Raw genomic sequence first — 27,952 nt, forward strand, 5'->3', positions numbered from 1 at the left:
TCTCCCGCTGCAGACTTTGCTGAACCACGCCCCCCTTGCCACATACCCCCACCGCCTGACTCAGGCCAGGGAGCCATCCGGCCTGCGCCCCCCCCCCAGCCCCATTTCTGGAGAGGAAATCGACCACAGCCATCTGAACACCCGGCCTGTGGATCACCTTGAACTTAAAAGGCTGTAAAGCTACATACCAACGAGTGATCCGCGTGTTGGTATCCTTCATACGGTGGAGCCAATGCAGAGGGGCGTGGTCCGAACACAGAGTGAATTCCCGTCCCAGGAGATAATAGCAGAGGGTGAGGACGGCCCACCTGATGGCAAGACACTCTTTTTCAATGGTGCTGTACTTAGTCTCTCTCTTAGAGAGCTTACGACTAATGTACAGCACCGGCCGTTCCTCCTCATCTATCTCCTGGGACAGGACTGCACCCAACCCCTTGTCCGAGGTGTCTGTCTGCAACACAAAAGGGAGAGAAAAAATCAGGAGAGTGTAACAACGGCCCGCCACATAGAGCAGCCTTCACCTGGGTAAAACCCTGCTGACACGGCTCCGTCCACTGGACCATATCTGGCGCATCCTTTTTAGTAAGATCAGTCAAAGTGCTGGTGAGGTCCGAATAATTAGGTACAAACCTTCTGTAATATCCCGCCAGCCCCAGGAACTGTCTCACCTCCTTTTTGGTCTTGGGGCGCGGACAGTTCACATGGCTGCTTTCTTGTCAATTTGGGGAGGCACCTGTCCATGCCCCAAGTGGAAGCCCAGATACCTTACTTCCACACGCCCAATCACACACTTCTTCGGGTTGGCCGTGAGTCCGGCCCCCCTCAGCGATCTCAAGCCAGCCCTCAGATGCTGCATATGCCGCTGCCAATCATTACTAAATATAATGATATCATCTAAATAGGCAGCAGCATATGCAGCATGGGGCCGTAGAATCTTATCCATGAGATGCTGGAAGGTGGCCGGTGCCCCGAACAGCCCGAACGGAAGGGTAACAAATTGGTGTATTCTGAACGCTGTTGTGAATGCTGTCTTTTCTTTGGACAAATGGAGACAAGGGGATCTGCCTATATCCCTTTGTTAAGTCCAGTGTTGAAAAAAAACGAGCCGTACTGAGCCGATCAAGCAGTTCGTCAACCCATGGCATTGGATACGCGTTGAACTTCAACACAGCATTCACCTTGTGATAATCCACACAGAAACTAACTGAGCCGTCCGTTTTCTGAACTAAAACTATTGGGCTCACCCAGTTACTGTTGGATTCTTCTTTCACTCCCATTTCAAGCATCGCGCCTAATTTGGCCTGAACTACTTTTTTCTTGTGTTCAGGTAAGCGATACGGCCGGCTGCGAACCACCACACCCAGCTCTGTCTTGATGTGGTGCTGAATAAGGTTAGTACGGCCAGGTAGGGGCGAAAACACATCTGCAAACTCGGCTTGCAACTTAGCTAAATCAGTGAGCTGGGAGGGCGAGAGGTGATCTCCACCTGGGGCCAGAGTGAGAGATTGTGTTTTGACATTCGTCTCTGGCCCAAGATCCTCCTCTCCACTAATCACCATCGCCAGCATCACTGATTCTGCCTCATTCTTTTTTAAGGAGATTGAGGTGTTAAATTTGACATGCTCCGCTCCTATCAGACTGTACTACCTCCTAATCGAGCTACCCAACTTGCCGTATGACCTCAAACGGTCCCTGCCACTTTGCAAGTAATTTAGAACTTGAGGTTGGGAGTAATACAAGCACATTAACTCCCGGTGAAAATTTGCGCAACTTAGTCCCCCTGTTATATAGCCGGCTCTCTGTCTGTCCTGGGCTTGCAACAAATTCTCCATCGATAGCTGCCCCAAAGTGTGGAGTTTTGTTCTCAAGTCCAGTACACACTGAATTTCGTTTTTACTTTAAGATGGTCCGTCCTCCAAAGTTTCCCTTAGGACGTCCAACACCCCACGGGGCTGGCATCCATAGAGAAGCTGGAAGGGGGAAAACCCTGTGGAGGCTTGCGGGACCTCTCGCACAGCGAACAACAGGGGTTCTAACCATTTATCCCAATTCTTGGCGTCTACCTGGACGAATTTACGAATCATGGACTTAAGCGTGCGATTAAAACGTTCGACCAGGCTGTCGGTCTGTGGGTGATAGACGCTGGTACGAATCGATTTAATGCCCAATAATTTGTAAAGTTCGCGTAAAGTACGTGACATAAACGCTGTGCCTTGATCAGTGAGGATTTCCTTCGGAATCCCCACTCGAGAGATTAAACGAAACAGCGTGTCAGCAACACTCTTAGCGGAGATGCTTCGGGGTGTTGTGTTGCATAATCCACTATGACTAATGCAAAACGATGTCCCCTTGCTGATCGCTCTAATGGCCCAATGAGGTCCATACCAATTCTCTCGAAGGGGACCTGCATTAATGGGAGGATTTAGTGTCGTTGCCTGTCCTAAGTGCCCCGCCATTGGATTAGAATGAGCCGCTTGGAAAAGCATTTCCCTGTGGCTCCTTGGAACTAATAACTGGGTTGTATCTTCTTTTGTCTGAGAGTCTTGGGTCACTCGATAAAACCGATCCTTTATAATAGCAAAATACGGATAGGTAAGCATGCAGGCAGGCTGGAGAGGCTGACCGTCGATGGTACGGACCTGTTCAAAATCATGTTTTAATGTCTCATCCTGAGACTGCTCCAGGGGAAAGTCATCGCGCTCTGAGTGAATGAGTCTCTCGATTTCGCTCTGTTCCCCTGAAGCAGAACTCATTGGTCCCCGTTTAGTCTCTCCCACCTGCACTCGCGCGCCCCCCTTCCGGTGCATTTTCCCCCCAAGAGGCATCCATGCACAAACAACCCAATAATTCAGTAAACGCTGGCCAATTCGTTCCCAAAATTATTGGATGCCGGAGGGTGCGGATTAACTGCCACCTCAACACTATGTTTTTGTCCCTGGAATTGGATAATGACAGACACTACGGGATATTCCACCACATCCCCGTGCACACACCACACCCTAACCAAGTGGATTGTATCCAATGTCTCAGGTTAAATCAGCCTTTGGTGGATCGAGGTTTGGTTACATCCTGAATCTACCAAGGCCTGATAGGTACCCCCCTTGATACTCACAGGTATTTGGTACCAGCCAGCTTGACCGGGTGCGGCCTGTGGGACATCCAGGACCTGAATCATCATCCTCACCTCCATTACTGGACACCTATCCATGAAATGCTCTGGGTCCCCGCAACGCCAACAGGCCAGCCCCGACCTCCCTGCCCACTCTAGTGGCAGAGAGTGGGGTAAACGATTGGCGTGGAAAGAGAAGAGAAACAGGATCGGCGTCCGACCCAGCAGCAGTCAGTCCCGCCCCCCCTGGAGGGCTGGGTGGACGGGTAGAGGGATAGGTCGAGAGAGAGAAGAAGGGGGAGAGAGGGAGAGAGAGCGAGACAGATGGCAGAGGTTTACCAAACCCTGGCCAAGCCACCATGTGAAGCTGCGTAAAATTCTAAAATATTTTCTGATAAAATCTTACTAAACAAGTCTCTAGTTTTGTGTTCAGTTAACATTATCCTTCATTTTTAAAGGGTAAGTTAAGAAATGTTTAATCCATTTTGTATTGTTACAATGTTGGTAACGTAAAAGAACAATTTTTTTTCTTTTTCCAAGATACCGTTTATTTGCCAGCAAAACTTATGCAAACCAGCATTTTTTCATTTAGATCCTGCATGGTGTCATTTTGTCAAAACTCGTAATTTAATTTTGCATGATCCTGCGGAGTGCTGCTTACAAATAAAAGGGGACATGTAGGTACACAACTCAGAGAGAGTATATATTGTTAGTTTAAATATTTTTGATTTATTGATATAAGAGACGTTACAATAAAGCAGGTTGAAAATCATCAAATTTACCCTTATACATAACTCAGAGATTTGTGTGTCCAATGTTTTGTGTGTCCATGTACAGTTGCCGTCGTCTGTAGTCTTTGTGAGCACTGGGGTCATCTGAAGTCTTCACAAGTTAGTTTGGATTCAGTCTGGAGCTGGTGTAATCTTTAGGAACCTTGGGATGGGCATCCTGAGATAGAAACAGGAAATCAAAAGAAGAAAGTTTAAAATAGCTGCTGCTGTTCATATTATTTCAGACAAAAGATTATTTCATCACATATAACTGGAGTGCATGGTTATTAGATGTATTGTGTGAATACTAAAATATGTATTTTAATCTAATTTAAACTAAAAGAGCGTGTCTGAGCCCCAAATATTATTAGGAAGGCTATTTCAAAGTAAAATACAAAAAAGTTCTACTTCCTTTAGTGGACTTTGATAAATCTTTGGTATTAGAATTGTGTGACCTCACTACAGTCCAAGCACCATAGCTGCTGCTGCCCCCATTTGTGCTTATTTTGCTATATACAGTACAGACCAAAAGTTTGGAAACATTACTATTTTTAATGTTTTTGAAAGAAGTTTCTTCTGCTCATCAAGCCTGCATTTATTTGATCAAAAATACAGAAAAAAACTGTAATATTGTGAAATATTATTACAACTTAAAATAATAGTTTTCTATTTGAATATACTTTTTAAAAAAAATAATTTATTCCTGTGATGCTGTGAATATTCAGCATCATTACTCCAGCCTTCAGTGTAACATGTAACATCCAGTCTATCACATGATCATTTAGAAATCATTCTAATATTCTGATTTATTATGAGTGTTGGAAACAGTTCTGCTGTCTAATATATTTGATGAATAAAAGGTTTAAAAGAACTGCATTTATTAAAAAAAATAAATTCTAATAATATATATTCTAATAATATATTTTCTTTACTATGACTTTTTATCAATTTAACACATCCTTGCTGAATAAAAGTATTGATTTTATTTAAAAAAAGAAAGAAAAAAAATACTTACCCCAAATTACTGACCAGTAGTGTATATTGTTATTACAAAATGTTTATATTTTAAAAACATAGCTTCTTTTTTTTTTTACTTTTTATTCATCAAAGTATCCTAAGAAAGTATCACATGTCCTGAAAAAATATTAAGCAGCAGAACTGTTTCCCAACTTTGATAATGAATCATCATATTAGAATGATTTCTAAAGGATCATGTGATAATTATCCTAAAAATTCAGCTTTGCATGACAGAAATAAATGATCATTTAAAGTATAATAAATTTAAAAACAATTATTTTAAATTGTAATAATATATCACAATATTAATTTTTTTTCTGTATTTTTGATCAAATAAATGCAGGCTTGATGAGCAGAAGAAACTTCTTTCAAAAACATTAAAAATAGTAATGTTTCCAAACTTTTGGTCTGTACTGTATATCTGTTTTATTGATAAGTTGTAGGTTTAATAAAAGCACATCCAAAAACTTTAGGCAGGTGCTCAGACACATGATACACTTCACCAATCAATAAACAAAAATCGACACACTGCCACTAATGCTCTCAAAAATCAATTTATTGATGAGGTGTTTCATGTGATCCCTTAGTAAATGTATTATTTGTAGAACAGGCAGTCTCTTTACCATTTAAGTAGGTGGAACAACATATTTGTAATTTACACTACCGTTAAAGGTTTGGGGTCAGTAAGATTTTTTACGTCTTTGAGAGAAGTAAAAACAGTAATATTGTGAAATATTATTACAATTTAACACAACAGTTTTCTATGTGAATATATTGTGAAATGTAATTTATTTCTGTGATCTAAGCTAATTTTTATTACTCCAGTCTTCAGTGTCACATGATCCTTCAGAAATCATACTGATTTGCTGCTCAAGAAACATTTTTGATTATTATCAATGTCTTATCAATTATCAAATGTTAGAACAAACATTTGTTTTAAATAAACACTGTACTGTTTTAATTTACTTTATTCATCAAAGAATCCTGAAAAAAATGAAGCAGCACAACTGTTTTCCAACATTGATGATAATCAGAAATGTTTCTTCAGAAGCAAATCAGAATATTAGAATGATTTCTGAAGGATCATGTGACACTGAAGACTGGAGTAATGATGCTGAAAATCCAGCTTTACCATCAAAGGAATAAATTACTTCTCTCAATATATATTTAAATAGAAAACAGTTATTTTAAATTGTAACAAATTGTATACATTTCATTGTATCATAACCTCTGACTAATGATCAGACTGGAGAGTTTGTGATCATGGGGTACATGTACATCAGCCGGAATGATACACCCTGAGCGACATAGATTCCTAATGAACGAGTAAATATAAAGTAAAGTCAACTAGAATAATCAAATGTCAGAATAATAACAGTATTAAATCAACCAATTTGCCTTTCAACCTAAATTCGAGGTCATACTAAAATGGAGTCAGATTAGATAATAAAATGGAGTCAGATTTGAGTTTAACCTAAACTGAATAACTTTGCGTGCTGAAAAGAGCGAACATGCAAGAAACCTTCAGCCAGCACCGGATACCTTCCTTGGACAGAGTGCGTGGACCTTACATATTATATTTACAAGATGTATTCTGTACAGTATTGCACAAAAAGGACACCGATACAAACGACCAACTCTGAAGGCTTCGCCTTCTATCCATATGTAGTCATTGTTTTGTCTCACTGTAACGTGTCTGTCAACAAGAATAAACTACTGTAATTACTAAAGCTGCAAGATATAACGAAAAAGAAAATAAATTATGATCGTATTGTTACAAGCTACCGTAATATACATATTTGTGGCACATAAAGCATAGATAAACATATGATGAGTTACACCACGTTTTACCTCCGCCACCTTCTCTTGTCTTAAGGAAATTACGTACACGTATGTTTACCGCTGATTGGCCAAAACAGTAAAACTCCTTTTACCAATGAGAAACCTTTTGGCATGCCCATTGCTCCAAGCTGCAGCTACCCCTACTGAGTTGGAGCAACATCTGGGGTAATTTTGTTGGACTGAGAAGGATTTTTATGTAGTTTCAAGAAAATAGCATTTTTTAGTATTTGAGACTCAAAAGGTTTCATAAACTGGAAAATGAGTAGTTGCATTTTTTTACAGTGCACATTTAAACTAAACGATGAACACTTTAATTAAAACACTACTCCAGATTCAAGCTAGTTACTGACTTGATGCAGACACATAAAGCTGAATCTGACTGAAATCGTCCTGGGCCCGTATTCACAAAACATCTTAAGAATAAAAGTAACTCATAACTTGCCGATTTAGGAGAAAATCTTAAAAATAATGGGTGTGTCGGTCCTAAATTTTGAAAAAAAAATTTGCTCTAAGAGTATTTCACAAAGTGTTTTAGCGCTAAGTCTAAGTCTGTGAAACTCCTAAGACTCCTAAGTCACTATAAGACCAAGCCACAAACTATCCTAAAATGGCTGTTGCAGGCAATCTGCCTCAGAATATGAGCATTTTACAAACATGCTGCATTTATTAGCACACATATGTTTTCAAACGCATCTTTTTTGGTTTTGGAGGCTATCCCAATTCCAGATTTTCCTTTGATTATACCCTTGTTTTCATTAACAAATTGGGCAAGAAGTAACAGCTGTTATAACCAATCACACACGATTCTGTTGAGCTTATGAATGCAATGAACAATCAGAGGCTTTTTGACTGTTAAAGGGGTCATATGATACGATTTAAAATTTTCCTTTCTCTTTGGAGTGTTACAAGCTCTTATTGAATAAAGAAGATCTGTGAAGTTGCAAAGACTGAAGTCTCAAATCCAAAGAGATATTCTTTGTAAAAGTTCAGACTTGTCCACGCCTCCCTGAAACGGCTCGTTCTAACACGCCACAACATCTCTACGTCACTATTTGGGAAGATTTGCATAACGCCACCCAGATGTTCACGCAAAGAAAGAAGGCGTACCTTTTATTCTCGTTGTAGTATTGTTGTTGCCACCGCCATGTTGTATAGACGGTGTGTGTTTCATTGTCAAAGCGAAACAACTTTGTTTGGCCTTCCAAAAGATGACGATATCCACTTCGTCATGCCTGGAGCTGATCCGTGCTGGTCGCTGAGGAAATACATCAACTTTACACTGTGGATCGCCAAATCCAGCCCAGGGATAGTTAGTAACATGAGGTTGCTGCAAACACAAGGTACGCTCCTTTGCAGAATCCGCCTTCCGCACCGTTCTCAAGCCGCCCTCAAGCGAAACTGTTTTTGCCTTCCAAAAGAAGACATGACTAGAAATCATGTTTATATCACGTTTATAGTGGGTTTTATGTTTAGTCGTACCGGGCCGGACAAGGCATCACAATATGTTAAGAGGCATAACATTTCTGTCTCACGCTTGAGGTATTCGGGCAATCACAATGCGCTGGGTAGCTGGCCAATCACAGCACACCTCTCTTTTCAGAGAGATGAGCCTTGTGAAAATTGACACGTTTCAGAAGGCGGGGCATGGAGGAGAAACTATAATGTACAGTATGTAGTTTGTGGAAAATAATGTGTGTGGTTTTTTTTTTACCTTAAACCACATAAACATTTCATTACACCCAATACACAAAATAATGTTCTTTTTAGCAGCATCATATGACCCCTGTAAGTAGATAAATCAGGATTGTAGTTCTAAAGAGGTTCAAATGTCTCTAGCCTTCCTCTCCGTGTGTCAATCAGGACACAGGAGTGGATTAAGAGTCAGATTCGAAGGGGTTTAATGAATACTGCAGAGGTTTATTGGGTATGCGTGTTTATGGTTCTACAATAAACAGAGATAAAGAAATAATCAGTGTATCAAATCACAATTATATCAAATTATACAATCTCTCAATATGCTTAAGAATAATATATATATATATATATATATATATATATATATATATATATATATATATATATATATATATATATATATATATATATATATACACTGACAGAACTGAATAAGGTTCAGTATAGCAGCAAACTCACATAAATAAACATATGCAGTTGGGTGACAATACAAACTGAGATATTATAATGGTAAACAGGAACGTCACTAGGATTGACTCACATACAAGCCTGCGGCTGCTTCTTTCTCTCTGCTAAAATATCTTCGAATATCCATCTCATCTGCTTGAAGGATACAACGGTAATAGCATTAACACCCTGACATTTAGTTTTCAGTGACAACAACATTCTATGGGGATTGATATTGTTTTAGAATATGCCCATTACAGAGGTTATATTATTGTCAAAGAATAAAGAGTTGTGATTAGCTTGCTAAGTTAACCATTTCTTGTATTTTGCTTGTTCACTCTAGCTAGACTACAGTTGTTTTGTATGTTTTTTATTGATAAGCTTTTGTAACTTTAATAAAGATACTCACTGCTACAAACCCATCAGCAATTAACCATTAAAACCATTACCAAATGGTTTCCATTACGTAGTGTGTTTTGGGCATATTCCATTAGGATTTATTGGTTTGTATAGGTTTCCATTACAAATTTGTATTGGTCACGATTTGCACATAATGGTTTCCATCACAGTTTTGTAATGTTTCTGATGGTTCCATTACAAAGTTTGTATTGGTCTTTATTTGCACATATTTAATGGTTTCCATCACAGTTTTGTAATGGTTCTGGTGTTTCCATTACAAGTTTGTATTGGTCTTTATTTGCACATATTTAATGGTTTCCATCACAGTTTTGTATTGGTTCTGATGGTTCCATTACAAGATTCTATTGGTCTTTATTTGCACATATTTATTGGTTTCCGTTGCAGTTTTGTATTGGTTCTGATTTTAATGTTTACCTGATAACTGGTAATTAGGCCATTGATTAATTAAATAATTTAAATTATTAATACAACTATACACAGGTTTTGTCAAGAATATCATTTTTATTTTATTTAAACTACATACCAACCTTTCAATAGCAAACAGTTCTGGTTGTTTTGCAAAGAATTAAGAATATGCACCTAAAATCTAAATTATTCACAGAATACTCAACATAGCTGGAATTAACACAAAACCTTGACATTAAATTTTTTTTTAATTACTGTTATTCATTAATGCATTATAGAAATACAGGAACTATGAACTGCATTTGTGGCTTCATTGTAGCTGTCTTAGACCTGCAAAAGAGAAGGAAAATTTGTTAGGACAATGTACCACTTAAACCACATTACCAGTATGTGAGATTATCCATACATATATTTATATGGCAATCTCAAAAAAGTTGCAAAAACTTAGTTGTTGACAAAACATCATCATGTTTAAATTCGTCCAACACTTTGGGGCACTTTGAGCAGATTCAAATTCTTGACAGATATGAACTTTTGTCCATGGACACATTTTTTAAAGCAGATAATTTTTATTTTATCTTATACGCTGCTTTAATAGATGCATATTGTCATTAATTATTGTCTGCTGTGTTGAATATCTCAATGGTTTAGGTGTAGTTCAGTGTTTGTTTGTTGTTATGAGTGAGTGAATAAATGTGTCCCTGGAGCACAAAAGCAGTTTTAAGTCGCTGGGGTTTATTTATAGCAATAGGCAACAAAACATTGTATGGGACAAAATTATCGATTTTTCTTTCATGCCAAAAATCATTAGGATTTTAAGTAAAGATCATGTTCCATGAATATATTTTGTAAATTTCCTACCATAAATGTATCAAAACTTAATTTTTGATTAAAAAAATGCTTTGCTTTGGACTTCAAATATTTTTTCGCAATATTTAGATTTTTTTGCACCCTCAGATTCCAGATTTTCAAATAGTTGTATCTCAGACAAATATTGTCCTCCTAACAAACCATACATCAATGGAAAATTAATTCTTAATATTATTGATATAAAAATCTACATTTTTAAAAAATTACCCTTATAACTGGTTTTGTGGTCCAGGGTCACAAATAGTCTTGAATAATTACATTGTCTACTTTTTTATGGTACATAGTCTCTATTTACTTCAAATCATATAAGAGGTTGTAGTAATTACATTCGGATATGGATATGTAAATACTTACCACTGAGAAGTTTTATCTGGTTTGTCACTGATCTTATTTCTGTACACTTAGGTGGCGCTTATTTCCTCTGAGGTGTGGCCTCTTTTCTTCAGCTTCTGAGACAGACACTCTTGTTTCAAACACACACACACACACACACATATATATACAAATTGAAATTCAAGAACTGATGGACTAATCTCAGACTTTAAATCTGACCACTCTCAAGTGGAAATTAAGTAGCATGTGTGACCTGTGCTGGCAAAATAATTCACAATGAGCAAAAATGCGTTTTTTTTTATTATTATTATTATTCTCATTAATAGTCCTTCAAAATGATGTATAATTTGTTGAAATCTGACAAAAAATTACTGAGCTACACCAGTTTGAAGTTGAAAGAGTTGGCAAAGTCAATTTTGAGAAAAATCAGGTTAAAGTTTTCTAAAGGTTCCAAAGCAAAATCACAGAGCAACATTGCATCTTTTCCTGCAGTTCTTTTCTTAATAATAATTCAATTTTTATTTTACATCTGAACAAAAGCATTCAAGTAAAAAAAACAAATAATCCATTGTAAAATCCCTTTATTGTGTTCATTACAAATAAAGTAATTATTAAAACTATAAAAGCAGTTCAATAAAGATCAGTGATTGACTGTCATTCTGTGTATGTTTATCAGGATATATATAATTGTGTATATATATCCTGATAAACATTTGAATGTCGGATTGAAATGAACGCTGTTTTGTTAGTTAATTGTTAGTATAAGTGTTAATTGTTAGTATAAGTGCAGCTAATAATAATAATAATAATAATAAAAAATTAATTAGTATGTTTTTGTGTTTTGCTTTGGTACTGAAATTGGTACCGAGTACAATGGATTTTCACTGGTATTGGTACCGAATACTGAAATTTTGGTACCGTGACAACACTAATAGTAAGTAAAACTGAAGACCTTGATTAATGTGTTCAGGTGCAATGCAGGTTGGAGCAAAACTCTGAATGTGAGTGGACCTTAAGAGACAATGAGAGATCTCCTGTAATATATTCTGAACATGACACTTCAAAGAGGCAGGATAACTTCTAGATTGATGACTTACAACACTGGTGTCCAGTCCTGGGCTGGAGGACCAATGTTCTGCAGAGTTTCTGGTGATCCTTGATCAGCTGCTTAACTGGGGTTGGAGCTAAACTCTGACAAAAGAGAAGACAACCAATATTATGATGTTAAAAAGTTAAAAAAGATTTGATTCAGAAATATGCACAACGTCTGAAAATGCACAGAGATGAGAATAAAGCTATGTGTTTAATAAGAACTTTCAACCCACTGAAAAATAAGAAGCAATATTACAGTAAGTCACAGATGCATTTTTATTTATTCTTATTAATATTGTTTAAATATGTTACAGTTACCTTGTGGTTTATCGATGAAATAGAAAAAGATCTATCAGTGATGAATGGCATCATACATGCGTCATATGTAATGATATTTAATAAGAGTTCTAACACTGTGTCTACACTGGACGGCACAACAAAATACAACAGAGCCTATTTTAATCAGTAATGCTCTCTACACTGGATGTGGCACGGCACGACACAACAAATCACAGACGGTAAACTGATGCCTCTTTCTATTTATGATGTACTGACAAAGTTCAAATGATTTTTCAACAGTCACTTTGGTGCGTCCAGTGTAGACACGGTGTGAGAGTGTGTAGCTTGGAGTTAGAGAATGGGAATCTACTTCATTGTGCATTGCATTCTGGGTATACAATACAAATCACCAAAGGAAAAAAAATACTATTTACATTAATATTTGTAAGAGCTTCTTGCACTTTATAAGAATTGACTAATATTTGAAGGATTATGTGACACTGGAGACTGGAGTAATGATGCTGAAAATTCAGCTTTGATCACTTTTTAAAACATACTGAAATAGAAAATAGTTATAAAATGGTAATTTCACAATATTACTATTTTACTGTATTTTAATCAAATAAATGCAGCAGTGGTGAGCATAAAATATTTATTTTTACAAATCTGACCCTTACATTTTTGAATGGTAGTGGTATGTTTGAGGAATTACTTACTTTTCATGGTTCATAATGTCTAAAAAATGTTCTTCGACAGGAGATATGACTCTAGAGCACAGCCATCAGCATGGAAGAACCTGGGAACATAAGCATACTGTCACAGAGACAACAATATTCATTATACAATGACATGTTTATTATAAATAAACTATAGCAGAGGTGAAATGCAGAAAAGAAAAATAATAATTGACAGAATATATACAAAAAAAAAAGACGGAAACATTTTAGTTTTACTAATTTAGTAATGCTCCTACAGCGTGGACATCAAAATAACTAACAAGCAAACAAACACAGACACACACACACACACACACACACATTTTAGTTTATATATATATATATATATATATATATATATATGTGTGTGTGTGTGTGTGTGTGTCTGTGTTTTCATTATCTCCCTTCAGAAATTTTAAAATCAGGAACATCTCCTGTGTCATAGAGGTTTTTTTTTCTTTTCTGGCACTTCTGAAATAACAGAACAAGTGGTATTTATGTGTTTAACGTTACTATGAAAGATCAAAACCTGAAGTTTTCAGCCCATTGTAAGTGATGTAACGTTAACTGTACAGTGCATACTTTTAGGTTAAATTAATTAGCTTACTTCCATTCATCCGTTGAGATATATATATAGAGAGAGAGAGAGAGAGAGAGAGAGAGAGAGAGAGAGAGAGAGAGCGAGAGCGAGAGAGCGCTCATCCACACATAAGATGACATATAAAGCCCAAACTTAATAAATAAGAGCTCAAGTTTATCGTTACCTCTTGTAGTTAGCCTTACAGTGTAGATGCTAACGGACTTTTTCTGACGACACTAAACCATTTCTATAAAGTAAATATTAAACGGAAGCGTATCATTTACATGAAATAAAGTGTCAGAAACACTTTAATGTACTATTTGTGTAATTATATAGACGAAAACTTACCTAAAAAACAATAGTGAAAACCACATTGAGAGTCAGCGTTCAGCTGCTTGACGGTTGGGCTGCCGCCTCGTTTCCATGGTGACGTCCTCCGCTCCAGTTCAGCGCGCGCGCCCATTACAGCACGTAGAAGTCACGCAGAATTTCACTGTTATTTTCAACATTTATTTTGGCCTAAATTTGGACCAAATCAGATGGACCAAACAAAACCTAATATTAAACATAGATTTTGGGGCTATATTGGAACCAAATCATAAAGACAAAACAAAGACCATTGCTGAGTTTAGGGCAAAAGTTGGACCAAATCCGACGAAACAAGCAAAAAAACAACTTTCAACGTCAATTTTTGATCTAAAAGAAGGCCATGACGGGCCGAGATTTAGCAAAAAAAAAAAAAAAACGATGTCCGAATGACGTCTGGTGCTGGGTGGGTACCAGCATAAGTTTCCAAAGGTGTTCTATTGGTCCTTAACGGTATCCAATAGACAATACATGCCACAAATAAAAGAAAGCAAATTATAAATAGAGACCTATAGGGACCATTACAATGTCCATTAAAACCAACAGAATTCCAATTAGAACCATTAAAACCATTACAAATTCTGTAATGGTTTCTATTGTTTGTGTGTTCATTTATTTTTTTTACATTTTTTTTGTAGTCAGCAGTCTAGCCTACCCACTAAGGACCATTACAGTTTTCCAAAGAAACCACTTAATTTATTGGAGTCATAATGGTTTCTACTGGTGTCCAGTAGATACCACCGTAAGCTTCCAAAGGTGTTCTGTTGGTCCTTAATGGTATCTAATAGACAATACACGCCACCAATAGAAGAAGCAAATTACCAATAGAGACCCACAGGGACCATTACAGTGTCCATTAAAACCAACAGCATTCCCATTATAACCATTAAAATCACTATAAATTCTGTAATGGTTTCTATTGTTTTTTTCAGCAGGGTTATTGATGACCAACCAAAATATCCCCTTTCCTTTACCTCAAGAAGGTAATCAGGTAATTAAAAACAACGTACAGTTTCACTCTGTATCACGACACTTATCAATCTTCCTTTCACCATTAGCGTGTGTATCGGTCGGTGTGTGGGCGGGAGGGTGCATAGCGAGTTCAGACCAAACTAGAGTTACGACGAGACGAGAGGAATCCTCCAGTTACTTGCAGCGCTCCGGTCTGCAACGCGCTGAAAGCTGCCAGTTCACACCAATGCAACGAGACGGTGCGGTGCATCCAGGGGTGCATCATCATCATCCTCTTCTTCTTAGTTTTATGGCGGATTGCAACCATGGCTTATCAGGTGCATACCGCCACCTACTGCATCGGAGTATGCATCATGGATATGAATCTACTTTACATTAAAAAAAAAAATTACATTTAAAAATATTCTATCTAAATCCTATAATACATCCCTGTATCCTTCAAATATTCCACGACAGCATCCTGCATTTTTTTTTAACCCCTTCTCCTGTTGTTCCCAAAACACCTTCAAGGTTCCATTTCCTTCCAATCTGAATTATCTTTTGCTTTAATCTATTCCTCTCTTCCCTATATTTTCTACAATGTAACAGTATATGTTCTGCATTTTCTGCGATTTTATATTATATACACTCATCTGATTTACATTTACCCAACAAAAACAATGTTTTATTAGGTGCATCATCTTGATAGCACAGCTACTCTTTGTACTTCTGTCCAACTTCCGACATTTCGGCTATTTTTTGTAGCTGGATATATATCATTTGTTGCGTCTAAATATGAACGAGGATACGGTTGTTGATAAATCGAATTATTTTTGTTGTTCTTATTATCATTTTAGGGGGGCTTAGGAACATTTTGGGGTGGCTTCAGCCCCCCTAAAATAGGCCTAATGACGTCCCTGAACAGAGCATGAGAATGCACTGAATGCGCTAGCTTAGCCTTAATACTGTGAGATAAAACTAACTCCGCAACAGCGGCATAACATCGAATTAGCAATGAAACATGATACTATGACCAAGGAGGGTTTGGCTATGATTAAAACGGGTACTCACAATCAGTCATAGACGCACACTTACCCATACAAATCGACGTTATATCTCCTGGAATAAGTGGGTTGTGTCTGAGGGGAATGTTCGTCAATATTATACCGGATTACAGAGCATCGCTACCTGATTGCCTAATCCTAACCCCACCCCTAATCCTAACCCCTCCCCCAAACCTACTTCTAAACCTCCCAATACTAGGGGGGTAATAATCTAGCAGGGGGTCAGAATTGGGCACAACACCTGCCATGTCTGTTGTTCGTCTCATTCTGCTGATTCAGCGCAATGATTGACAGGTGCGTTAAGCCCCGCCCTTCTAAGGCAGATGATGCAGATGTGCGAACGATGTAAGAGGTTAATTTCAAAGTGATTAAAATGTGAGTTTTTGTGCTTGAACTCTGGCTAGACTGAAGTCAGTGAAAATGTTCTTTGATAATAATGCACTGTAAAACATCATAGCCCAAATAAGTTATATGAACTTACTTTTCCTCTTTAACTTAATTTGTCATTTTGTCAAGTTTTGGATATTGAACTTAAGTTTATACGTTATTGAAAAGTAAACATAAAGTAATATGTTTGTCTTGACTACTTCTGAGTTTTGTCTGGCTTGTAAAAGTTCATTTAACTCATGTCTTTAAGTGATACTGTATGTTGGGGGAGGGGCAATACACGGAGACCGCGAAATACTGAGAGAAGTCATCACCATTTTGAGTCAATGCAGCCGCCTGGAGACCTTACATGAATTTGTGTCAAGAAACACAAAGAATGTGAGGAAGGTGAGATTTTGTTTTTTTATTTGTAATGCTAAATTAATAGTTGCGATTTATTGCGTGAAAAAAGTTTTTCCCTCGTTAATTCACTGTTTTGCAGTAAAGATAGTTTGCGGTTTGATATTCAGAATTCTTTTGGCTATAAATACGCAGTGCACTGTCATAGACATGCAAATAATACCGAATATTATTCTCGCTGATTTGTGAATTAAGGTGACGCTGTCCTTTGGGCCAAAATAATTTTTTTTTGGGGGGGGGGGGGGGGGGCACCGTCCGAAATAATTTTTTTTTTTTCGTAGCTCCAAAAGTTGGACACTTAGAGGAATGAAACCTGTGTCATCTTCACCAGTTTGATCTGTGGATATTTTCACAGCAAAGCTCTTGCCAGTAAACCCCTTGGTAAGTCCGCCAGTAAGGAATGTGAAACAAAGGCATTCTTCATGTTTAACGTCTATTACCAATAAACACGCAGACTGCTGGAATAAAAGAACATTGTTTTAGGTCGAGCTTGTTTCGTGAAAACTTTCACAATAGCATTTTATCGCGTGGCCGTGTTTCTCTTTGCTCTGCCCCCCGTTTTTTTTGTATAATATGGTCATACGGTTGCTGTTTCAATAAATAACTGTTTCCAATCCATTAGGTAAATGACCTTATATATATATATATATCTATATATATATATATATATATATATATATATATATATATATATATATATATATATATATATATAAGGTAGCTAATATCACTATTTTGATCTGTGAAAACTTTCACAACTCAGTAGTCAGTACGGGTCAGCTGACCCATCCCAGGGTCACTAATGCCGCGTTTCCAATGAATTTAAAGGGAACTATTTTAAGTGTGACAGTTTTTCCACAGGAATTACTTTGAACAATTGTACTGTTGATTTTTTTGTTTAGACCGCAGTCTAAAGTACCGTGAAGATTAGGCAAATAGTTTCTCAATACAAAGTACGCAAATTTTGGACTTGCATCCTCGGTAGTTCGGACTTTGCGCATTCGACTCGGGAGTGTGATGTCCGCGACGACGCAAATCCGGTAATTCTGCAAACAGCAGCGTACTTGATAACATTAGTCAGCTCGCCTTGGCCTCACTGTACAGATGCTGGTCATATAATTAGAATATCATCAAAAAGTTAATTTATTTCACTAATTCCATTCAAAAATTGAAACTTGTATATTATATTTATTCATTACACATAGGACTGATATATTTCAAATGTTTATTTCTTTTAATTTTGATGATTATAACTGACAACTAAGTAAAATCCCTAATTCAGTATCTCAGAAAATTAGAATATTGTGAAAAGGTTCAATATTGAAGACACCTGGTGCCACACTCAGTTAATTAACTCAAAACACCTGCAAAGCCTTTAAATGGTCTCTCAGTCTAGTTCTGTAGGCTACACAATCATGGGGAAGACTGCTGAATTGACAGTTGTCCAAAAGACAACCGTTTGACACCTTGCCCAAGGCGTTGACACAAAAGGTCATTGCAAAAGAGGCTGGCTGTTCACAGACCTCTGTGTCCAAGCACATTAATAGAGAGGCGAAGGGAAGGAAAAGATGTAATAGAAAAAAGTGTACAAACAATAGGGTTAACCGCACCCTGGAGAGGATTGTGAAACAAAACCCATTCAAAAATGTGGGGGAGATTCACAAAGAGTGGATTGCAGCTGGAGTCAGTGCTTCAAGAACCACTACACAAAGACGTATGCAAGACATGGGTTTCAGCTGTCGCATTCCTTGTGTCAAGCCACTCTTGAACAACAGACAGCGTCAGAAGCGTCTCGCTTCAAAAAGGACTGGACTGCTGCTGAGTGGTCCAAAGTTATGTTCTCTGATGAAAGTAAATTTTGGATTTCCTTTGGATATCAGGGTCCCAGAGTCTGGAGGAAGAGAGGAGAGGCACACAATCCACATTTCTTGAGGTCCAGTGTAAAGTTTCCACAGTCAGTGATGGTTTGCGGTGCCATGTCATCCGCTGGTGTTGGTCCACTGTGTTTTCTGAGGTCCAAGGTCAACACAGCCTTATACCAGGATGTTTTAGAGCACTTCATGCTTCCTGCTGCTGACCAACTTTATGGAGATGCAGATTTAATTTTCCAACAGGACTTGGCACCTGCACACAGTGCCAAAGCTACCAAGTACCTGGTTCAAGGACCATGGTATCCCTGTTCTTAATTGGCCAGCAAACTTGGCCTGACCTTAACCGCATAGAAAATCTATGGGGTATTGTGAAGAGGAAGATGCGATATGCCAGACCCAACAGAAGAGCTGAAGGCCACTATCAGAGCAACCTGGGCTCTCATAACACCTGAGCAGTGCCACAGACTGATCGACTCCATGCCACGCTGCATTGCTGCAGTAATTCAGGCTAAAGGAGCCCCAACTAAGTATTGAGTGCTGTACATGCTCATACTTTTCATGTTCATGCTTTTTAGTTGGCCAAGATTTCTAAAATTCCTTTCTTTGTATTGGTCTTTAAGTTATATTCTAATTTTCTGAGATACTGAATTTGGGATTTTCCTTAGTTGTCAGTTATAATCATCAAAATTAAAGAAATAAACATTTGAAATATATCAGTCTGTGTGTAATGAATGAATATAATATACAAGTTTCACTTTTTGAATGGAATTAGTGAAATAAATCAACTTTTTGATGATATTCTAATTATATGACCAGCACCTGTATATTTACAATAAAACGAAATATGATATGAAATACCACTGCCTCCTTTCAGTTTCATTTAAACATAATAATAGCTGCAGAAAAGTACTTAGTTCAGGGAAATGTTTATATATACAGCCATTAAAATGAAACGATATAAAAACATATAGATAAATTGAATACAGACCAAAGATTACCTGTCAGATTTACCCAAAACGAATGATATTTTATGTTTAACCACTAAAGAGACATCAGAGCCAGCGGCACATATCAGAAGGACTAGCCGAGGTGGGTCTGCTCTCCGGGGATACATGATCACTGAGCTCCCGCTGATCGCGTGAAGCTGATCGTCTCCGAAATCTGCGGAACACATTTTTAAATAGGCGCTGTCTTTATAAATAAACTGCAGATTTGAATTTTAAACAACTACATTCTCGCCTAAAATACTTTTAAAATTACATTTCATGACACAATAACAGTAATATTTTGAAAATGATCCGAATAAATTGTGGTTGAAATCACAATGCTGTGTGAACTCAACCAATCAGCATGTTTAGCGCCCAAGTCCCGTCCCCAAAAGTTCTGGAACTTTGAAAAAGTACTACCTCCCCAGCAGGGACTTTCTGAGGGGCATTTTTTTACCCGCAACTTTATTTAGTTCCTGGTTCCTGTGGTGGAAACACACCAAGTACCAGCCCAAAGTCCCTAGTTCCTGGGTAAAGTTCCAGCGGTGGAAACGCGGCTTAACATCGCTATTCTGATCTGTGAACTTTCACAGTTAAGTATGGGTCAGCTGACCCATCCCAGGGGCACTAAACAGCCGCTATTCTTATCTGTGAAAACTTTCACAGTTAAGTACAGGTCAGCTGACCCTTCCCTGGGTCACTAAAGTTGGTATTATGATTTGTTGGGTCTTTCACAGTTAAGTACAGGTCAGCTGACCCTTCCCTGGGTCACTGACATCGGTATTCTGATCTGTGAAAACTTTCACAGTTCAGTACGGGTCAGCTGACCCATCCCAGGGTCACTAACATCGGTATTCTGATCTGTGAAAACTTTCACAGTTCAGTACGGGTCAGATGACCCATCCCAGGGTCAGTAACATCACTACTATTCTGATCTGAGAAAATTTTCACAGTTCAGTTCGGGTCAGCTAACGGTTCCCTGGGTGACTAACTTTGCTATTCTAATCTGTGAAAACTTTTCAAAGGTCAGTTTTGGTTAGCTGACCCTTCCCAGGGTCATTTACATCACTATTCTGATCTGTGAAAACTTTCACAGTTCAGTACGGGTCAGCTGACCCATCCCAGGGTCACTAACATCGTTATTCTGATCTGTGAAAACTTTCAAAGGTCAGTTTTGGTTAGCTGACCCTTCCCAGGGTCACTTACATCACTATTTTGATCTGAGAAAACTTTCACAGTTCAGTGTGTGTGTGTGTGTGTTTGTGTGTGTATATATTATATTTATTTATTTATTTATTTATTAATAGGTAATAGGATCAAATTAATTTATGCATATATTTTCAGTCATAACTTATGATTTGTGTGTTCAGTCATAACTTATGATTTTCAATGCACTGGCAATTGATCTTCTTCTACATTTTGATCTTTGCACATTTTTCTGATTTATCATGGCCATAAAGAGTCGCTATCCTATCTGTGAAGTGTCAAAGTTCTGCCGGCGTGAATTTATGTCATTATGTTTTGTAAATATTTTTCTAAGCTTCTGTAATACAGAATGTAATACGGTGACCGTATACACACACACACACACACACACACACACACACACACACATATATATATATATATATATATAATTTTAATACATTCACATTTTGTTGCTTTGCAGCCTGAAATGAAGATTGACAGTTTTTGTTTTGTTTATTCACTGCAACTTATAACATCCAAGATAATTGTGGATGTAAGATATAAAACCAACATCTCAGAGGAAAAAAAAATAAAAAAATCACAAATTTGTAAAAAGGATCAACCCCTTGGGTGTTTTTTCTTCTCTTTAATTACAGCTTTTAGTTTGTTAGGATACATCTCTACATCTACTTTAATATTTGTCCACTCTTCTTTGCAGAATTGCTCGAGTTCAGTTAAATTTCATGGTGACCATTTGTGAACTTCAGTCTTAAACCCTCTGAAGTCGATTAACGCGTATACGCGTTTTGAGGCATTTTTGTTTGATAACCCCGAAAAGAACTTAAATTACACTTTCAGTTTTGATCGTACAGATAAGAGCAATACATCAATCGAATCTGTAAAGGGTCTACTTTTTTTGTATACAGACATAATAACAACAAAAACTTTGTGCATTTATAAAATAAAGATAACAAACAAGGAGTGCTGTCTGCAGCCTTTGTCTGCGCTGATCTTCATTTACAAATGCGTCATTAAAATGAACTGTAACTCAGTGAATACTCAACACAGAGACATGAGAGAGATATCTATAGAAAGCCTGACATGTCTTCTTTTAAACTAAACAAGTGCTGCAAAAACAATATTCTGTGATAAAGTAATCCATATGAAAACAACGCGATGTCCGTGTTCACGTCTCCTTCATTATCTTCTAATGCGACCACGCCCCGCGCCGAGCGCGCTCAAATGTTTCACTGAAGCGCGCGGCTTTTGAATACGCCTACACAACAGAAGACAACGCAGCGAGATTGTTCTTCAAGTTTTTTTTTATTTTACTGTTTGCTTCGCGATGAGAGGAATAAGACATAATTCCCCCCAAAAAGATGTGATGTGGTTTGAGGTTTGAGATTTGGATTTTCTCAGAAAAAAAGAATGAAGCACTTTATTCAGCAGAGAAACATGAGTAAGTCTCTTTTTATTTATTTATATACTTGTACTAGTTTTCACATAACGTGTAAACATTTTACTAGTTTAGACTTTTTCCAAAGACTTTTTCCAAAATATTATTCCTGACTACTAAATGTATAATCAAGTGAAATATTATGAAGTTTCAATAAACAATATACACTACCTATACCATTCAAAAAGCTTGATGTAAATAATATAATGTAACAAAAATAAAATGTAACTGTAACAAATGTAACAAATTTATCCCCCTAAAAAACCTGAAAAAAAAATATGCTCAGCTCTTTTCAACATTAATAATAATAATAATAATAATAATAATAACAATAAATGTTTTTTTTTTTTTTGTAGAAAATAAGATTGTTAAAAGGATTTCTGAAGGATTGTGTGACTGGGAGTAATGATGCAAAAAATTCAGTTTGAAAGTCAGCTTTGATTTTTCCTAATAAACTGTTTAACTGCACTCACAAGGTGAATATTAAATTATGTTGTGGGATAATTAAATATATTCTAAATAAACTACAAACATAAAATTATATACATTTATTTTGTCCTCACATTCTTTCTTGTAACTCTTCCCCTCTCAGTTGACACAGCTGACTGAATGGCTCTTTATGCAGCTCATTATGCAGGCCTTTGTCTTCTCAGGTGTGAATTCATGCTAGTTGACGCCTACTCGCCTATGACTTTTACCAACAAAAAAGTGTCTTAGAAAATTAAATCAATATATTGTTTTCTGTAAGTGAGTAAACAAGATGATTTTCACATCATTTAGAAAAAAAAAATTATAGGCTACAAGCTCCAGTTCTCAAAAGTCCTAGGAACCAATTTTTTCTGTATGTGTTTATTGCCTTTTTCAAGTGATTTAACATTTTTAGTTTTTCACTAACCACGCATAACATTTTTTTTCTCAAAAACACAATCATGTACATACATGTGCTCACATATTATTATAGCCCAGTTTGTGCTGATTACAGTGAGATTAGACTTTAGCCATTTAGATATTTTATAAGAAACTGAAAAAAGCACAAAATGTCAGGGCATGACAAAACTTCTCCAGGCCCCAAAAATACCTTAGACTCCAGAGGGTTTTTAAAGTCATTCCACAAATTTTCAATGGGATTTCAGTCATCCAAACACTGTGTAATAACTTTTTGCTGTGTGTTTTGGGTCATTGTCATGTTGGAAGGTAAACCTTCTTCCCGTTGACAGCTTTCTGGCAGAGGCAGCAGAGATTTTCCTCAAGAATTTGACCGTATTTTTCCCCATCCGCTTTTCTTCTATCCTGATAAGTGCTCCAGTTCCTGCTACAAAGAAACACTAAATAACACGAAATTATCACCTCAGCTGACCCGTACTTAACTGTGAAAGTATTCACAGATCAGAATATTGATGTCAGTGACCCAGGGAACCATTAGCTGACCCGTACTGAACTGTGAAAGTTTTCACAGATCAGAATAGCGATGTTAGTGACCCTGGGATGGGTCAGCTGACCCGTACTGAACTGTGAAAGTTTTCACAGATCAGAATAGTGATGTTGGTATAGTGATATGGATTCAAGTAGTCATGTATGTGTTGTTTCTCATTAGTATTATTAGTTATCATTTGTTAAATATGGTTCTTGCGTTAAATGTATATGCAAATATATTTGTATATAGTACTGTGCAATGATGCTAACTTGAACATCACTTAGACCACTGGCGGGTGACGCTAGAGGGTGATCGTGAGCCGCAGGACATAGAGCTTCATTTATATACGAAGAAGCCACTCTGGCAGTCACTGAATACACAGTTGAAAGATAACTAATTTCTATCTTTGTTTATTTGTATTTACAGGTAAGATGAGTGATGTGGCATCACAGTTTGGGTTCATAAAATATTTATGCGTTAGTTATATGTGTTAGTTTGATGAATGTGTATATTAAATCGATACATTGAGCGGTTGAAGTACGGCCGGCTGCACCCGCGCGATGGATTGCGCAATCGCGGCTGGGAGGCGGCCGACGCCGCTGCGCTGGTGGAGGCCGCGTGATGCATTACGACATAAGTGCCTAATGTCGTCAGAAAATATAATTAAAATCACTCGAAAGAGTTGATATTTGTTTATTGTTACGTTTATGTTCTGTATATCTGTCATGGGAAAGGGACAACTAAATGCTGATACAGATTGTTTACAACAGATCACATAGAGAGAAATAGCCTACTAAAAAGGAAACAAAGTGCTTATACACAGTTTGTGTATGGTTATTGAGTATTACTGTCTGTCTGATGTCATGAAAATGTTAATCTGTTACAGACAGTATTCAGCAATATATTCTCATTTTCTTTTGATAAACAAAGTGTGTGATATATTATGTCATAACTATATGTATATATATATATATATGTGTGTGGTATATATATATATATATATATATATATACATTGATATATGAAGAAGCCACTCTGGCAGTCACTAATACACAGTTGAAAGATAACTAATTTCTATCTTTGTTTATGTGTATTTACAGCAATAAAACAATATATGTGCCACCAGAAGTCTCCGCCTCTTCTGTGTGTGCAACATCATGGCGAGCCAGCCAGGAGGGGACTGCTGATTGGATGTGAGAGAGACAGTTCCTCCCTGAGACGAACCTAGAAATAACAGAAGATTCATCAATACAGAGAATTATATAAAGTACATTAAAGAGACTGAATGCAAACCAAGAAAAAAATGGAACAACTTCAAGACTGCGTTAGTTCCAAGTTTCTGATGCTAGAGAAGCCTGAACTGATAAAAGTCTGCCTCTATCTAAAGTGCAACGAGCCATCGGGTGAAGGTTTCGCAGGTCAAACGAGGCGGGCGCTGATAAGGCTGGCAGAGGGAACGTTGGATGAAATTGAGGAAAGTTTAGAAGAGGAACAATATGCAGAGAGCCTTAATGAACTTCTGTGTTTCATCGAGTCCCTTAAGAAATCAGCCGAGCTCAAAGTGTCACCAGTAACCCAGTCTGAGATAGAGAAGCTAAGAGAAGAGTATGCAGAACTACAGCAGACACATGCAAATGCTCGTCGTGCATTAGAGGAACAGATTGGGCTACTTGAAGAAAAACATCAGAGAGGAAAAGATAAAATGAGTGTGAAAGAACAAGTCACAAGACACGAAACGATTCCTGAAGTTACTCTGAGGAGGGAATTCCGAGTCTTCGGACAGATTGGAGAGGCTGGCCAAAAGGAAAAATTGTCATACACTAGCCTCAACAACCAGATCGAATCAGGAGTGAGAAAGGGGTACGCAGAGGCGGAAATCATTGAAGCAGTTATCAGAGCAGTGAGTCCTGGCCTTCCCCTCAGGGAACTCCTTGAAATTAAGCGAGATCTCACACTTTCCACATTAAAGACCATCCTCAGAGGACATTATAAAATAGACTCTTCATCTGATCTACTGCACAGGCTCATGAACATCTCTCAGGAACCCAAAGAGTCTGCTCAAAGTTTTCTGTTCCGAGCCATTGAACTGAGGGAGAAACTACTGTGGACATCTGGAGATGAGCAGGATGGAGAACAGTTTAGCCCTGAGCTCATCCAATGAAAGTTTCTTCGCTCTGTGGAGACAGGCCTTTTACATGATGCAGTTAAGTTCCAAGTCAAACCATACCTCAGTGATCCTAAAGTAGCAGATGAAGTGTTGATTGAGAAAATAGGTGAAGCTGCTAATCTGGAATTGGAGAGACAAACTAAGTTAAAGAAAGCAGTGACTCCAAAGCCTCTTAGACTAAGTGAAGTTCAAACAGTAGAACATGTCTGCAACACTGAGCGACATTCGAGTAGCGAGATGGAGACTCAAGGACAGAGGAAAGAGACATTAATGAAAGACATTATCACTGGCAAAGACAAGAAGAAACAGATACAAAACAAAGAGACTGACAATGACACTGCTAAAGCAATTGAAGACCTCAGAGCAAACGTCATGGAAATGACCAAAATGTTCAGAGAGACAATGGAAGCGACCAGATCACAGTTTCACCCACCCATGACTCCACTTCGAACTGAGAGGAGACCCAAAGGCTGCCGTTCATGCCAGGAGGCCCAAAGAGGTGAAGAGTGCAGGCACTGTTATCGCTGTGGACAAGATGGACATCTGTCACGGGGTTGTCGACAACGGAGGCCGGCATCGGGAAACGGGAGGGGACTGCTGAGCTGGACCCCCCAGTAGTCCATTCTGCCATCGGGTCCCAGACGAGTTCAGAAGCGTGACAGACATCCAGACCTGGTCAAAGCAAGCAAGACAGTAAAGAAAATAACATTCAACCTGTTACTCACCCAGATGTGACCACTTCTGTTGATAAGTTTCTGTCCCTTGCCACGCCTAAACTTTTGAACATTATTGGAAAAAGGTGCCTGGTCCACTGCCAGCTCAATGATGTCGCAGTTGAAGCCTTATGGGACACAGTAGCCCAAGCCAGTATTATCAACGCAGACTGGAGAGAACGACATTTACCACATACCACTGTCAGACCGATTGAGGAGCTCCTGGGTCCAGGGACACTGACCGGATTGGCCGCCAATCGCACAGAGATCCCTTTTGATGGCTGGGTGGAAGTGAGCTTCCAATTAAGTGATGATCCAGGTACAGAAGGGACCCTGCAGGTACCTATGCTCGTGGCAAGTGATATTAGCGTGGCTGAAAACCCTATCATCGGTTGCAATATCATTGAGGAGATAATTAGCAGGTGGGAGAAACAGAGACCACGGTCCAATACTGTCTGTAGGGTAAGCAAAGCTTTCTCTATTTCAATAAATAAGGCTAGATCCATGCTTAAGCTGTTGAAGACTGTAAATTCAAATGTGACAGTTGGAATGGTGCGAGTTGGTAAACAAAGGATCCAGCTCAACGCAGGGCAAATAACCACTGTCTATGCACAAGCACACATTGGGGGGCAATTTCAAGAACAAAGTCTGTTATTCGCTCCAAGTGAACCATCACCACTACCAGAGGGCTTAGTAATGCAGGAAGGCATAGTCAAAGTTGGTAATGGGAAGACACCAAAAGTGCCGATTGCCATCGCTAATACAGCCAGTCACCCAGTCATACTTACGCCACGACTCATCCTTGGCCACCTGGAAGTGGTAAAGACAACTTACCCAATAACAACAGACTCTTTCCAGAGAAATGATACTCAGATGGAGCAGGTGATAGAACAGCCAACATCCACGGTGCAGAAATGTGGGGTGAGTGTTACACCACATCAATCAAAGAGACCCAGTCAGTGGGATCCACCAATAAAACTTGAACACTTAACAGAGTCACAGCAACAGATTGTACGACAAACTGTTAAAGGAAGAGTGCAATGCTTTTGCTTTTGATGATAATGATGTTGGGTTGCATCCCCTCACTCAACATGCATATTACACTCCATGACAAATCACCTGTGCAAAAGACGTATATTTCTGTGCCCAAGCCACTTTTACAGGAGGTGAAGGAGTACCTTCAAGATCTTCTGAACCGAGGGTGGATAAGCAAATCAAGATCTCATTACTCCTCGCCAGTCGTTTGTGTGAGGAAAAAAGACGGGAGCCTGAGACTTTGTTGTGACTATCGTGAATTAAATCGCAAGTCTGTACCTGACAGGCACCCCATTCCCAGGATCCAGGATATGCTGGACTCCCTGAGCGGCAGTTCTTGGTTTTCGGTCTTGGACCAAGGGAAGGCCTATCACCAAGGA

At 38.2% G+C, this 27,952-nt stretch overlaps 1 protein-coding gene and 1 long non-coding RNA gene across 3 annotated transcripts in view; one reads left to right on the forward strand and one right to left on the reverse strand.

Moving 5' to 3' along the window:
• The window catches only part of LOC122144141, a 38,323-nt gene extending 10,785 nt beyond the window's left edge, over positions 1–27,538 (forward strand). Inside the window, exon 3 of the mRNA XM_042754840.1 lies at positions 24,758–27,538. Within this exon, the coding sequence (XP_042610774.1) occupies positions 24,943–25,818 (876 nt within the window). The 5' untranslated portion in view covers positions 24,758–24,942 and the 3' untranslated portion in view covers positions 25,819–27,538. The remainder of the gene's footprint in view (positions 1–24,757) is intronic.
• LOC109048584 lies at positions 9,864–14,070 on the reverse strand. Of its 2 annotated transcripts, none has more exons than XR_006159558.1 (5): positions 13,924–14,070; positions 12,996–13,075; positions 12,006–12,099; positions 10,930–11,038; positions 9,864–10,035 (listed from the first exon to the last, which is right to left on the reverse strand). It is a non-coding gene; the product is annotated as an uncharacterized LOC109048584 (long non-coding RNA). The 2 variants fall into 2 exon arrangements; XR_006159559.1 differs by having other exon boundaries at positions 12,996–13,092.
• Positions 27,539–27,952: the final 414 nt, after the last annotated feature.

The sequence above is a fragment of the Cyprinus carpio genome, unplaced genomic scaffold (genome assembly GCF_018340385.1).
Source record: "Cyprinus carpio isolate SPL01 unplaced genomic scaffold, ASM1834038v1 S000006603, whole genome shotgun sequence".
Classification (NCBI taxonomy): domain Eukaryota; kingdom Metazoa; phylum Chordata; class Actinopteri; order Cypriniformes; family Cyprinidae; genus Cyprinus; species Cyprinus carpio.